The 14,574-nt window shown below is 38.0% G+C and overlaps 1 protein-coding gene across 1 annotated transcript in view; it reads left to right on the forward strand.

Annotated features, from left to right (window-relative positions):
* Positions 1-14,574, forward strand: part of PTPN12 (protein tyrosine phosphatase, non-receptor type 12) — a 47,353-nt gene that overhangs the window by 22,483 nt on the left and 10,296 nt on the right. The window contains exons 11-12 of the mRNA XM_009328347.1: positions 3,983-4,068; positions 13,474-14,438. Coding sequence (XP_009326622.1) covers positions 3,983-4,068; positions 13,474-14,438 — 1,051 coding nt within the window. The remainder of the gene's footprint in view (positions 1-3,982; positions 4,069-13,473; positions 14,439-14,574) is intronic.

Genomic DNA, 14,574 nt, shown 5'->3' on the forward strand with positions numbered 1-14,574 from the left:
AAGGGGGCCTATTCAGTACACTATCAATGCGTTTAGTGCTATCCATAATAACGACTACATATGGGAGAGATTCAGAGTTTACTTTGCACAACTCAGGGAAGCGGGGAGGAGCATGACACAGCCATTAAGCAGGAAACTGAATTGCTGCTGTTGGGTACTGTGAGCCTCAGCATCTTTGGCACCAACCTTCAGACCGGTACTCTGCCCGAATGAGGGCAATAAAATTCGTTTTCATGTATGTTAAGTGCAAAAGGGTCTGTACGGTCACCCATTATCTAATGTCAAAAAGCTGGAAATTACTTTTCTGTATATTTGAGAGGAGGCTGGTGGAGGGCTTGAATGTCCATGTCCCATGGTAATGTTTCATTCCATCAATGACTAGAAAAAAAAATACGAGTTTGGGTTTTTTTGGTTTTTTTTTTTTTTTTTTTAATAGTGTGTCTGCAACAGTTTGCAGATAGATTGTAAAAGTTCTTTGAGCCCTTAATATTTTTCACTAAGTCATGGAAAACTGACAAAGGACTTAAAAGGGTACCTTTGTTCCTAGATAAGGTAACGAGGTCCCGCATTCAGTTTACGGATCAAGCATAGCCTTCATAACTTTTTTTTAATATCTTATTAGCTGTTTTTGTCATTCTTTTTTGGACGGTGACTTTTTGGACACTATGTCTTGATGACAGCACTTTTTGTTGAGAATGATTGTTAAGGTAGTGCTGATGCAGTAAGTCTCTGAAGTTGTTTGACTTGCAACCAATGTTGTTTATTAAGAAGCTAGAATGATACAAACCCCAGTACATTAAATGTATTAAAACCTAGTTCACAGTACACTTCACTTTGAGAGTCAACCAACGGATAATAATCCTAGTTCAGTAAGGTACAACATGATCAGTTGACCTGATATGGCTATTAGTTTTTTATGCATTACCCCAGGAAAACAAAAAATCATTATTAATAGAAGTAACAGACTTAAAGAAACAATGTATTGTGACATAAATACAAAAAAAATCTGGGCTATTTGGCAAGTTGAGCAAGAGTGTGCTTTAATGTTGCAAAATGCAAAGGCTCAGAGCTGGAAACAAAAAGGGGCAGAACTTGGTTTGGAACGGAGGCTTTGCATGTGGTCTACATGTCTAAGCTCCACATGTAGTCAGTGGGGCCAACTGATCTGTTACCTTTATCCCCAGTTTACTGGCTGATCGCTTACTGGTGGATGAAAAGCTGGACATGAGCCGGCAATGTTCGCTCACAGCCCAGAAGGCCAGTCGTATCCTGGGCCGCATCCAAAGAAGCGTGGCCAGCAGGTCGAGGGAGGGGATTCTGCCCCTCTACTCTGCTCTGGTGAGACCCCACCTGGAGTACTGCGTCCAGCTCTGGACCCCTCAGCATAAGAAAGACACGGACCTGCTGGAGCAGGTCCGGAAGAGGGCCACGAAAATTATGAGGGGGGTGGAACACCTCTCCTCTGAAGAAAGGCTGAGAGAGTTGGGGTTGTTCAGCCTGGAGAAGAGAAGGCTTTGGGGAGACCTTATTGCAGCCTATCAGTACTTAAAAGGGGCTTATAAGAAAGATGGCAGCAAACTTTTTAGCAGGGCCTGTTGTGACAGGACAAGGGGGAATGGCTTTAACCTAAAGGGGGGTAGATTTAGACTAGATATAAGGAAGAAATTTTTCATGATGAGGAGGGGTGAAACGTTGGCACAGGTTGCCCAGTGAGGTGGTGGATGCCCCATCCCTGGAAACATTCAACGTCAGGTTGGATGGGGCTCTGAGCAACCTGATCTGTTTGAAGATGTCCCTGCTTATTGCAGGGGGTTTGGACTAGATGACCTTTAGAGGTCCCTTCCAACCCAAACTATTCTATGATTCTGTGAAAACCAACCAATCTTGGTTGACTGCAATGGGAGATTCAGTTGTGGTCATCTAAATGTAAGTGGCTTTTATCTGCTAATTGAATCTCACTCCAAAAAAACCTTGATCGTTACAGCCAGTGGTCAGCAAGACAATGAACTCCCTGTGCAATTTGTCTGAAAGGGCTAACACAAGCCGTTGATATACAAACAATAAAGTATTTCTGCTGGAGTACTTCTGGAATACTGCATTGGACAGCTAGTTAATGGGGGAGGTTAGTGAAGAACAATAAGAAAGTTTACAAGATTTAATTTTTTTCTTCACAGGAAAAGCTTCACTTAGTGCACTGAGGAATAGAATTTGATAATAGACTCTTCACACTAGTGGACAGTGATATGATAACTGTTTTAAGACTAGTAATGGAAATTGAAAACATGTAACTAATTAATCTAAATTTAGGTGAAGGTGGTTAGCTGTTGAGATAACTTAGTTATGGTTTATCTTCCAAAGCTGAAATTACTTATCAAATTCAAATGCAACTATCACATTTGAAGCAGAAATTAACAGGGAATTCCCTTTTGTGTCATAAGACCAGAGAAGGTCAGTCTCTGTCACCTAGTCTAAACAGGTAGGCTGGCAGATAGTAGACCCTGTTGCATGAAATTGGCATTGTGCTTTGAAATATATTACAAAGATTGGGGATGTTTGTGGTGGTTCTTTAAAATTACTTTTCAGAAGAAAACTCCTGCAAGAAAAGCCTTTAGGTAAAATACATATTAAACTCAAAATAACACTAAGGTCCTCCATGGTTTTGTTGGATCTTTGGCTGTGGCCTGTGTATGGAAAAGGTATATCAGCTTTAGACTCTTGCGTGTTCTGTTTTTATTTTTATACATGTATACATATTTGTACTGAGTCTGGCTGAGTTGGAGTTAATATTCTTCATAGCCGCTCTTGGGGTGCTGTGTTCTAGATTTGTGACCAAAACAGCGCTGAGACACGCTAATGTTCCAGCCATTGCTGAATGATGTTTGCACAGTGTCAATGTCGCCTGTGTTTCTTAGTCTGCCCTCCCAGTGAATAGACTGGTGGGGGTGCACGAGAGGTTGGGAGGGGACACAACAAGGCAGATGACCCAAACTAACCAAAGAGATATCCCATAATGCCATATAACATCATGCTCAGCAATAAAGAGGGGAAAAAAGGGGGTTTAGTGAGGTTAGCCATCTTTTGCTCAGGAGCTGGCTGGGCATAGGTCTACCTGTGGGAGGTGGTGAGTGATTGCTTTTGAATCACTTGTTTTATTTGTTTTCTTTCTCTCTTCTCCCACTTCTCCTTTGCTTACTAAACAATTTTATCTTGACCCACAAGTTTTCTTGCCTTTCCTTTTCCCCCTCCTGGGGTGGGGGGAAGAAGTGAGCGAGTGAGTGGCTTTGTGGTGCTTAGCTGCCTACCGGGGTTAACCCACAACAATATTTTATATGTATATGCATATAAATGTGTATGGATACATATATTTATAAATATATACATATATAAAATATATCTCTTATATTTATGGTTCTCCTAAAACAAAATAAAAATCTTCATGCTTTGCTGTGTAAGTTAAACTTCGTTGTGTGGAAATGGGAGATGATTTGAAAGTGGTTTAGGACAATGCATTAAATCTTATCCACTTGTGAATTTACAGTAGCTGAAATTCTCATTTTCTTACTGCACTCTAGATTAATCTTATCTTCAATGGACTGATTGTACAAGTGAAAATAATTAGACTGACTGGAAAATAAATGCTTTCAATATGAATAGTTTGGAGGGCATAAGGGAGCTTGCTCACTACTAACCTGAAAGATTAGATTTTGAAGATATTCTCTAGTGGATCATACAATTACATGCAAAACAAAACGTTTAGTCAGAACAAATTTGAAGTTGGGTACACAAAACATAATATTGTGAATTCAGAGTAGAATTTAATCTGTATGTAATTCTGAAAGTGATCTCTATATGATAGCCAAAAATATGTAATATCGTCATACATTATTTTCAAGTGTCATTACGGATCTTTGGACCTTGCAGTTTAAGTATTGTGTGTATCAGCTTTATAGCCATGAATGAAAACTTTTTTTCTTTTAATCAGGATGAAAATAATACAGAGAACACTGTCAGTTCTGCAGATGCTGAGAAACAGGATTCTCCTCCACCAAAGCCTCCACGGACCCGCAGGTAGTTAACTATGTTAATGATACTATTTTAAGCTGACAGATTGACATGCTTCATAAATAAAAAGCAGAATAAAACTACTGATACTGTAAAGACTTTTAAGATGCAATTTTTTCTATTTATAAATAGAAATATACATAATACAAGTAGAAGTCTTGTAATTGGCTCTGTAAATATAAGCTTTAATTTCTTTGCAAAGTATGTGTTTGAATATACCAATCTTGCAGTGTCTACATGTGAGTAGACAAGCATACCCTTTTAGTAGTCAGATATGTTAATCTACCTGTGCTTTAATTCTGCTAGGTGATAGTAGCAAAACATACTTCAAAATAGGCTCAAATAATGACTGAACTCTCATTTTTGGAGGCAAAAACATAATGAAAAATATGTATTTATTCAAGAAAATGTTACCTCACTGACAAGTACTGCTATTGACTAGAGTATGCCAACAAAATGCCTTTCTTACTGAGGGGAAAAATTGGTCTCACCAATCCTTTCATTCAACAGAGTGAAAAAAATCCTCTCTAGCTCTTAAAATACATCGACTTGACTTTAAGGAAGCCAAAAGTAAATCTGAACTAACAGATTGGTCTGCCTAAAATGGGTACCCAACCTGAGTGTTAGCTAAAGAAGCAACTCTCCTGAAGTAAGCTCTTAAGTTCCCTAGCTAGTTTCTGGAAGGCTTATAGGACCTTAGGCAGGTGATCTTGCCTGTGCTACATTGCCTGTAGTTAAATAGACATTTAAGGTAAGCTGAAGTTGTAGAATGACTTAAGAAACCACCAGCCAGTTAATATTCTTGCATAACTTTTAGTCATATAAGGAAAGTAGTTTTACTGCTTTAAAATATAATCAAACTGGAGTAGCGCAAGGTCAAGGTTGGTAGTGGGAATTCCTATTCATTTGATACTTTAATGGTGTCGTGGTTTAACCTCAGTTGGCAACTAAGCACCACGTGTAGCCGCTTGCTCACTCCCCCCCCACCCGATGGGATGGGGGAGAGAATTGGAAGAGCACAAGTGAGAAAAACTTGTGGGTTGAGATAACAGTTTAATAATTGAAATAAAATAATAATAATATTATGATAATAATAATAATAATACACAAAGCAAGTGATGCACAGTACCACTGCTCACCACCTGCTGACCGATGCCCAGCCAGTCCCTGAGCAGCAGCCCCCCCCCGGCCAGCTTCCCCCAGTTTATGTACTGAGCATGACGTCACGTGGTATGGAATGTCCCTTTGGCCAGTTTGGCTGTGCCCCCTCCCAGCTTCTTGTGCACCTCCAGCCTTCTCAGTCGGTAGAGCATGGAAAACTAAGAAGTCCTTGACTAGTGTAAGCACTGCTCAGCAACAACTAAAACATCAGTGCATTGTCAACTTTGTTCTCATCCTAAATCCAAAGCACAGCACTGTACCAGCTACTAGGAAGGAAATTAACTCTCTCCCTGCCGAAACCAGGACAAATGGTTAAAGGTAGAAGATGAGAATTAACCCCTTCTTTCCACTACCACATTTGGCAGGGTACAAATGATGTGGTAAAGTGAGCCCATTTTTGAGGGGTTAGGAAGATGAGAGCAGTGATTATACAATAAAATGAATTTTAAATCATAAAATATTCTAGGTTTGGTAAAGGAGGAAGTTTAAATATGTGCATATGTATATAGAAAATGTAATAGGATGTAGAAAGCCATTTGAAAATTGGTGACTTGGAATGGGTAGCAGTGTGCGTATACTCAATATTGCAACATCATCATCTTATCATAGGGATAAACATGGTTTAAAACTGGTTATGGAGCCGTTCCACTTTGCTATCAACTAGTAATTTGGACCAAATCTGGAATATTGCATGCAATTCTAATGCCCATCCTAATGAGGATATCCCAGAACTACCATAAATAGATCTATCTCTCTACTTCTTTAGTAGCTGCGGGGATGGTATTTGCAACAAGATAACTTTGGAAATAATGTATGATAACAACCATTAATGATACAGTAGGATAAGAGTATGATAGCTGTAGTAGTTAACTTTGCATTAGTTATGTCAAGAAGTAGTTAGAAGAGAACACGACATGGAAAGAGAGGGATGGAAATGAGTTGGGGCTTTTCACAAACAAATGGCACAGTTTGTGCTATGTAAGTAATATCATTTTTACCTTATTTAGATTGATGGTAATGTGATTGTATTCAATTATGTAGATTAAGATGATGACAGAGGAGTCTGTTAACCTGTGGTGATGATGAGTTCCAAGCTGTTCTTGAAACCTAGTCACTGAACTTAGATATGGTTTCTTTCCAATAGGTAATTTCCTTTAGTGTTCCTTGAAATAATCTTAGGTGTACCTAGGTTTTTATCATTGTTTTATTCATGTAATAATCATATATGCATAATTCATGTTTTAGCACACATCTGTTCTGTCTTATCTGCATTGCATTGTTCTTTACTTGCTGCATTATTAAGTGAAAAATCTTTTCATCTCTCGTACAAAACCTGGTCTTTTTTGGGCCTGCATAAACTCGTACTTTCCCATCTGCCAGCACTGGCAGGAAGATTGTTTCCTTAGAGGTGAATAAATGGAAGCTTTTAGCAAAGCTGTTGTCTTTTTCAAATGGAGATTATTTTTGAAAAACAATTAATTACACCCCTCGTGGAAGATGCTTCTGAGGAAAGACTTTATTTGCTATTAATCACATCTTCTCAGAATACCCATTAATGAGCATGTTTTTTCTTGATGTGGGAGGTAATTTTACAAATCCGCAGCTCTATTCAGACAGAACTTGAAGCCAGGTTTTGCATATTGTGGATGTTCTGGCATATGTTGACATCCTTTTCCTGGGGAGGATGGGAAAGCAGAATCTGTGAAAGATTCTAATTTAATCCCTGTATGGAGAAGGAAACTGTTAAACATGATAAATCTTCTTACTGCATCTGTAGCTTTTGCCCCCAAACCATTCTCTTACCACTTTTTTTTTATGTCCCTTTTATTATTTTCTCAACATTGCTGTGACTAAAAATATCTTGATACAACTACTTTAAGTATTTGTCTACATCTTTTCTGTAGTGAATATTTTCATGTGGTGTCTAAGACTTATTGCCTTTACAGGTAAGTTTACATTCAATAGGTACTCTGAAATAATGTAGTTTAACCCACATTTTTAGTTTGATTTAGAATTTTCTCTGGGAACTTGCTTAAAATATTTGGTTCAGTAACATTTTTAGGTTGCCAGCCAAATGTGTACTTGAGTTGTACATGCACTGTCCCTGAAGAAGTTACAAGGAAGTTGCTAAAGTTAGTATTTTTTAAAAGGAGTAAGGCTTTTAAATTCTTTATATGCTGTGTTGTAGTTGGCTCTAGAATGTGTAATTAGTAAAGCAACTCACGTTTATTTTTTTAAGGGAAGGTTTAACAGTTGCTTTTTTTTTTCTAAAGCAAAAAGGACTACGGTGACTAATACTGAATAGTACTGTGTGCCAGCTTGGTTTCAGGTGAACTTGCTTGAGATGGTCCTGACCAAGCAGGAGGAAAACTGGTTTACATCTCTTGACCTCAGGATGGCTTGTCTTCCATATTGCTATCAGACCAAGCTATGTTTGCTTAGATGGCAACGATAATGATTCCTGTTAGTTGTTTTCTGACAGCCCTGAGCCTCCTTGCTGGGTGAGATGGTGACATCTCCTCTACAGCACTTTTCCATGGCTAACGACTTGGTACGTTGTAGAGTTTTTCCATAAAGGTGGCTTTCTTGCCTGTTTCTTCTCGTTTGTGACAGGATCGTAGGACAGGTAATCTCTGTAATATCTTTAAATTTGTAGATGTCTTCCTCTTAAAAATGTAGCTAGTATCGAGTTAATTCTCATGTCAGTACTAAGTAAGGGTGAGATGCCACTAAAGACTTTTGCCGTATAAGATTGGAGGCTTACTCAGGGAGGGGTAATTAATCCTTTCAGTACTTGCTTCGGCTTGGAGATGTCTTGGGGAAGGCGTGCTACGAAGTATAACTTCTAATTGTACTTTTCTGGGCTCCTTTTATGTCTGTCTCTCTTCTTGGAAGTTACAAGTATCTTTAGGCTATTGATACTAAATGAATATTAAATTGGAATTTTGCTTACTCTTACTAACTCACCATGAAGCATCTAACTGTACTTGTTTTGCAGAGGTTCTGGAATTGTATTGCCTTCCAACCTTTTATCACCTTGTAATGCTTTAATGTAATTCATATTTGCTGTACAATATGTGAATGTAGTCATTTAGGTTAACATCTATCTGCATTTGATGTCAACATTAAAAAAAAAAATCAAATAATGTTACTCCTTGATTATTACAAGGGTAAACAAGAACAACTCATGAGTGCATACATCAGGACCTTAATCTAGAAACTGCTTAGCTTTGCAGTTTATGATCACTTCTTGAGAAAGTCACCTTGAACTTCGATCTATGTTAAATTTCTTCGGAGGACTTGGTAGGGTAGAAAGCATTCTTTGTCAGACATGTTTAACTATTTTCAGGTTAAGGCAGGAAGAAGGCGTAAGTAAGTTTTTACTTTGTTGTTAGATACAAGACTGTAAGAAAACAAGTTTTAAATTTGTGATTTAGGACTGTACATGATTTTACATGACTGTACAATTGGAGCTTTTATTTCAAATCTAGAAGCAATGATTGGTACTTCAGAATTCAGCGGGAGCATCTTAATACCCTTAAGGAATAGTCATAGGAATATTTCTGTGTTTAGTAGTTCATTCTAAAGTATTTGGAAAAAGGGGTTGTTTATTTTGGTCAGGCTTGGTTACAGAAAACTATTTTCAAGTTCAAATGCAATTTGAAAGAAATGAAGAAACTGAGACATAAACTCACAGAAAGAAAAGATGAGGTAACAACTTTTTTTGTACACAGTGTAATGAAGAGCTATGTGCTACTGTCTGAAGGAGAAAAGGTAAACTACTGTAGCAGTTTAACTTTTCTTCAAATTATGCTTTGACTTCAATCTAATGACATTAAAATACATTTCAAGGGTTACGTGTAATTCTCTTTCATTTCAAGCCCTGCAGAACCCTCTCTTTGCATCTTCTGCAAAGCTAAGATAAAAACCATTGATTGGTTTTAGCACTGATTTGTTAATTAGCACTCTGATTTGTATGTCACAATTAAAAAAACCAAAAAGCCTCACCTAATGAAATTTTACAAGAAAAATTCACCAGTTGGTTATTTTGATTAAATCCTTATACTTTTATGTAAATTATCTGTAGTATAGTTTGTGACAGCCTCACTGAACTGCAGCTTTTCTTCCATGTGGATGGCAGTGATTTAATGCTTAAGTAGAATAATGCGGTTGTCTAGCCTCAGCCTGCTTACATTGAGTTTAATTTTCCGATTTTAATTATGAGGGAGGATGTAGAGCTTGGTATCTATTTTTGGTTGATCATAGCAGCTGCATTCCATGACCTTGGCATCACTTTTTTTTATTTGAAAATAAAACCCTACAGTATGCTGCGTAGAATAACCATGGATTACTTAAGGGTATTTCTTTTTTTCTTTTGAACACTGGCCAAGTTTCACCTAAGTCTGAACCCATGGTGCCCTATTGTAATAATATAGCTCTTCTCCATTAAGGCTAGAATGGCTTAGATTTTAAAACAACCTAAAAATTTCGAATATATTGCAGAAAAAGCAAAAATAGTGTTGACGTTGCTTCATTTTGTTTTTTTTCCACGTGTACATTTTTGGAAAGTTGTGGGAGGGCTTTTTTTTTGACAAATTATTGTACTTTTGACAAATTATAATTAATTAATTTTTATTATGACAAATAATTTAAATTATTACCTAATGTGTGGTTTACCTGACAGCTGAGAAGCCATTAACTTTGAGGTCTTTGGCACTAAGGCACTGCATCAGCTGCTCAGGTTGTGTGGCAGTAAAAGAGTATGAAAAAGCTGCCTTGGTCACTTAGGGAAATTCCATATAGAGTTATCTATGAGGAAGTGCCGAGGTAGTGGAATTATAAGATAATTGGTAGCAGCTGTATATGAAGAGACACTGTCAAGGCTGAGTTATGAGAAGGCTTTCTGTTTTTAATCGCACAGTGTGATTTTACAAATGTACTTGAGAAGTGCTTGCTTTTGCTATATATAAAAGCAATGCAGGGTTAATTTAAAGGTCTAATACCGGAAAGCTTACTTCTCGTTCTCAAATGGTCTGGCATTCTTTGGTTCACTGACTCTTTTCTGTGTCAATATCCTCTTTCATGAGCTTTCTATTAGTTTCCTGGTAATTTAAATCAAGCTGTTTTTACTATACTGTCTCCTGTTGTTTGGAATAATATTAGTAGTTCATCTTCAGATAATTTTCTGCCTCGGGGGGGAGAAGTGTCTATAGAGCACAGCTGTTGGAGGAAGCGCCCAAAGAAAGCATTATGCAGCAGCCCAAAATGCCCAAGATTTTCTGGCAAGAGTTTTAGAAAATGCTACTGGCCAAACAAAGATCTCTTAAAGGTATACATATCCTAATATTTCTACTTTGTTAAAAAGAAACAGAAACATTATTTGCAATGCAGAACGTGTGAAATAATAATAATACTATGATGTCAGTAAAATGGCAAAATTGTTACATATTTGGAGAAAACCAGGAAATCCTTGGTGGCATCTATTTCCTTTAAAAAAAATAAAATCAGAATGCTATTTGGGCATCTCACTTTCTGAGATTATATTCTTCAATATTAATACAGTAAAGAATGATTTTGATAGAGAATTTCTCATTTGATCACTGTAAGCTCTCATTTAAGAGTGAAGAAATGAGACTTAACTTCAGATAAAATGGGGAACATTTTAATAGCTCTGTTTAGTTGTGTACGAGGAAGACGATTGAACAACTTTTGGGTTGCTGACTTGTGCAGTATTTCCGGTATCATCAGTTCTACACATACCTCTAAGGGGGCTGTTTGTATACATGTGGGGTTCTGTTCACTAGTGAATCAAATGGGAGAGTGATTTCATTAAACAGTAATCAGTGAAGAACTTCATGAGTTTTGACTGGTATTATGGGCCTATAATCTTGTCATATCTAGTTTAATGCTAATTTGCTTCTTTAGGTAATTGTGATGCTTAACGGTATGTCTGTACCAGATAAGAAATTGGTTTTGCTGATTGCATGTATGGCTCTGCATCAGGAAAATGAGGTCAATAAGGGAAAACCCTCATTTTCAGTAGGAGGATTTAGTGGAAATTACTGATGAGCATCACCGCTGGTAAAGGGGGCATGTAACCACTTACGCAAGTGAACTCCCTCTGTCCCTCTCTCCCCCCGCCCTGGAATAGAGGAGAGAAATCCAAGGGAAATTCTCCTGTCCTCCTTAGTGTGTATTAAGTTGGAGAAAGACTGACTTTTTTTGCTCAGCTTATTTCAAGCAAACAACTTATTCTCAAGCTTGTTCATTTTTCAAGAACGTCTAAAGGCAAAACAGTTCCCAAATTACTTTTGATTAAGTTGTTTGGATGTGCTTTGTATTCCTCATATCTTAATGTAAAGCAAAATAGCAGTATACAAGTGCAGGTTGGGGAGGAAGAGAAGGAATTTGACGCCCAACCCTTTGTGACAGGAGTCAGACAGGCAGAGAATGGATGAAGGCACCTGGGAGAAGTGCTGGGGGATCTGGGGTTTTCCAGTTGCAAAGATACAGCAACTTGTAGAAGATCATTTGGAAGCTGGGGAGCTTGCAGTACTTCAGTGGGTGGAAATGTTCATAAACTGAAAATCCAAACAGTTCTTTTCAGTTTGGAATCTGATGGGATTTTGGTTATCCATCCCATACTGCTATAGCTTGGTGCTAATAAAATCACAAGGATGAAACTCATGCTGTAGTCTGTCCCAAGACAGGTATGCTTTCAATATTGTAGAAGATTCAAGTGTGAGGCAGTATCCTTTTTTTTTTTTTAACATAGGTTACGATAGTCTCAAGAATTTGCACTGGCTAAGTCCTTTTTAGGCCTTGCTTGCGAGTAGGGGAGCTAATAGTATTGCTTTTGGTTTTGCTTGTGATGTGACATGCAGACAAGTAATGAGAGCCTGCCTGATGCCTTTCGCTTGTGAGTAGACAGAAATTCTTGTGCAATTGTGTGGTCTTTTAAAAAACTTCAGAAAACTAAAGGTATACAAGGATTTGGCTGACTCCTGCTTGTTCAAGGTTATTCTGGTGCTGGGACCACCTGAACTTGTCAGTAAGGGAAGTGACCTTGGGAACTGCCTGTTCCCCTAACATGGGGGAATGGGAGCATCTGTCTTCTAAATATCACTATCTTGGACATTATGTGCTGGCCTTTATAGAGAGTTTATTACTTCCCCATGAAGGACATGTCTGCCAACAGCAGGAAGTGATCTGAGCTTTGTATGTAAAATGGGCTGGTTTCTCAGCTCAAGCACGTGACCAAATCGCACTCCTTTGCAAACCGTAGACTACTGTGCTTTGATTTATCTGCCTGGATTGAAAGTATCATTTCTTTAAATTATTTCATTGTATTTCTGTTCTTGTCACACATTTGTTTTGCACCTCAGTTATTACTCTGTTACTAGTCTTACATAATGAAAGGAAACATTTTAAAGGCTCTGAATGAAAATGCCTAATTCCTGTTTGTAGACAAGACCTTAGTCAGTTGTGCAAAATGTTTGTAGTCAAATATTCTGCATCTACTCTTGAAAGTAAATTAACCATATGCTTGAAGGGCTTCTCCTTTTAAGTAGTTTAAGATGAACTGTAATAATAGGTGCTGTGGTCTCATTAATACACACTGTAATTTGAATCATATGTTCTACTGTGAATGGTTTCTATACAGTGTGCACCTCATGTCAGCTAAATTTGGTCTGCATTATTAGCCTTACAACTATGGAGAAACTATTAAATACACAAATACAAAAATAAAATCCTCCTGGTTATGTGCAGAAAAATAAAAATAAAACAAGATATTTCGTATTAAGCAGGCTGTAAGGTTTTTTTAAAGACATTTTTCTTGGCTTTATTGAAAATTGAATTCCATATGTTGAGTTCCTCTGAGCCCCTTTTTAAGAAAGAAGAAAGCAAAAGAAGTACTGAAATCTTGCCACAAGAGGGCCTTTCTTACAGCGTCTTTGAAAAAATACTTCTGGGAAAGGATGTGAGCAATCTTTGAACTATCAATGAGGATTAGTTGTGGTCTGAATGCATGTCTTTGTGATATTCTGAAAGACATTTTGAGTGTGGTGACTTAGTTCTTGCCTACCCCATTTGTCATATTTTATAACCATTGCCTGTATGCAGTGGAAGTGCTGCTTGGAGTTCAGTATTGGTATGAAAGCATTACTACTGCAGAGATAGATGAATGGATATCTAAAATATTGTCAAAATACAGAAAACTTACACAAAAGTGTTTTGTTTTTTTTACAGTTGCCTTGTAGAAGGAGACGCTAAAGAAGAAATCTTGCAGCCTCCAGAACCTCAGCCAGTACCACCAATCTTAACACCATCTCCCCCATCAGCTTATCCAACAGTCACTACTGTGTGGCAGGACAATGATAGATACCATCCAAAGCCAGTTTTGCACATGGTTTCGTCAGAGCATTCAACAGACCTCAATGAGAATTATAATAAGTCAACAGAACATTCAGGGAAGAATGAACCCAGTGAACGTGCAGAGAAGAGGCTGGAGCGCAACTTAAGTTTTGAAATCAAGAAGGTACCTCTTCAGGAGGGACCACGAAGCTTTGATGGGAACTCCCTGTTGAACAGGGGGCATGCAATTAAAATTAAGCCTGTGTCATCCTGTGTAGTTGATAAGAGCTTGAAGCCACAGGAACAGATTTCAGGGGATTTATTTGTAGATGCTTCTCAAAACTCATGTATGGAATGCAGTGTGCCACAGTCTAGCACAGCCTTAATACCTTCACCAGAAAGTCTGCAGAGTCAGCAGGTTTCTGATACTCCACCAAGACCAGATCGTCTGCCTCTGACAGAAAAGGGACATGCCACGTGGTCACTGCATGGGCCTGAAAATGCACTGCGTACATCGGTGTCTGAAGACATGTCTTCAGACATCTTATGTCATGGTGTTAAAACTCTCTCTCTGGTATCAAACACCACAGTTGAACATCCTTCCAGTGATAATGTTGGTCATACTACTATTTCTGTTCGAGCACCCCTCTGTTTTACTAATCCTCTTCATTCAGATGATTCTGACACAGATGAGATGAACTTTGACGGAGCCATGAGCAAAAGCGCATCTAATGTTTCAACCGCAAGTGCCACAGTTTCTGCTGCCACTAATACTGAAAACATTTCTGCCAGAAAAGTATTGCCAATGTCTATTGCTAGGCAAGACTTAACAGCCATAACATGTTCTGAAGATGACAAAGGTAGGTTTCATTGTGGTTCAGAAGTGCTACTCTTTAACCTGGTTGCATCTTTAGAGTTGGACAACATGAATTTCTTTACAATGCAATTTTCTAAGTGTAAATCTAAACAGCATAGTATGGCAGCTTCAGAAGGGGT

Source organism: Pygoscelis adeliae, unplaced genomic scaffold (assembly GCF_000699105.1).
Source record: "Pygoscelis adeliae isolate BGI_AS28 unplaced genomic scaffold, ASM69910v1 Scaffold267, whole genome shotgun sequence".
In the NCBI taxonomy this organism is placed as follows: Eukaryota; Metazoa; Chordata; class Aves; order Sphenisciformes; family Spheniscidae; genus Pygoscelis; species Pygoscelis adeliae.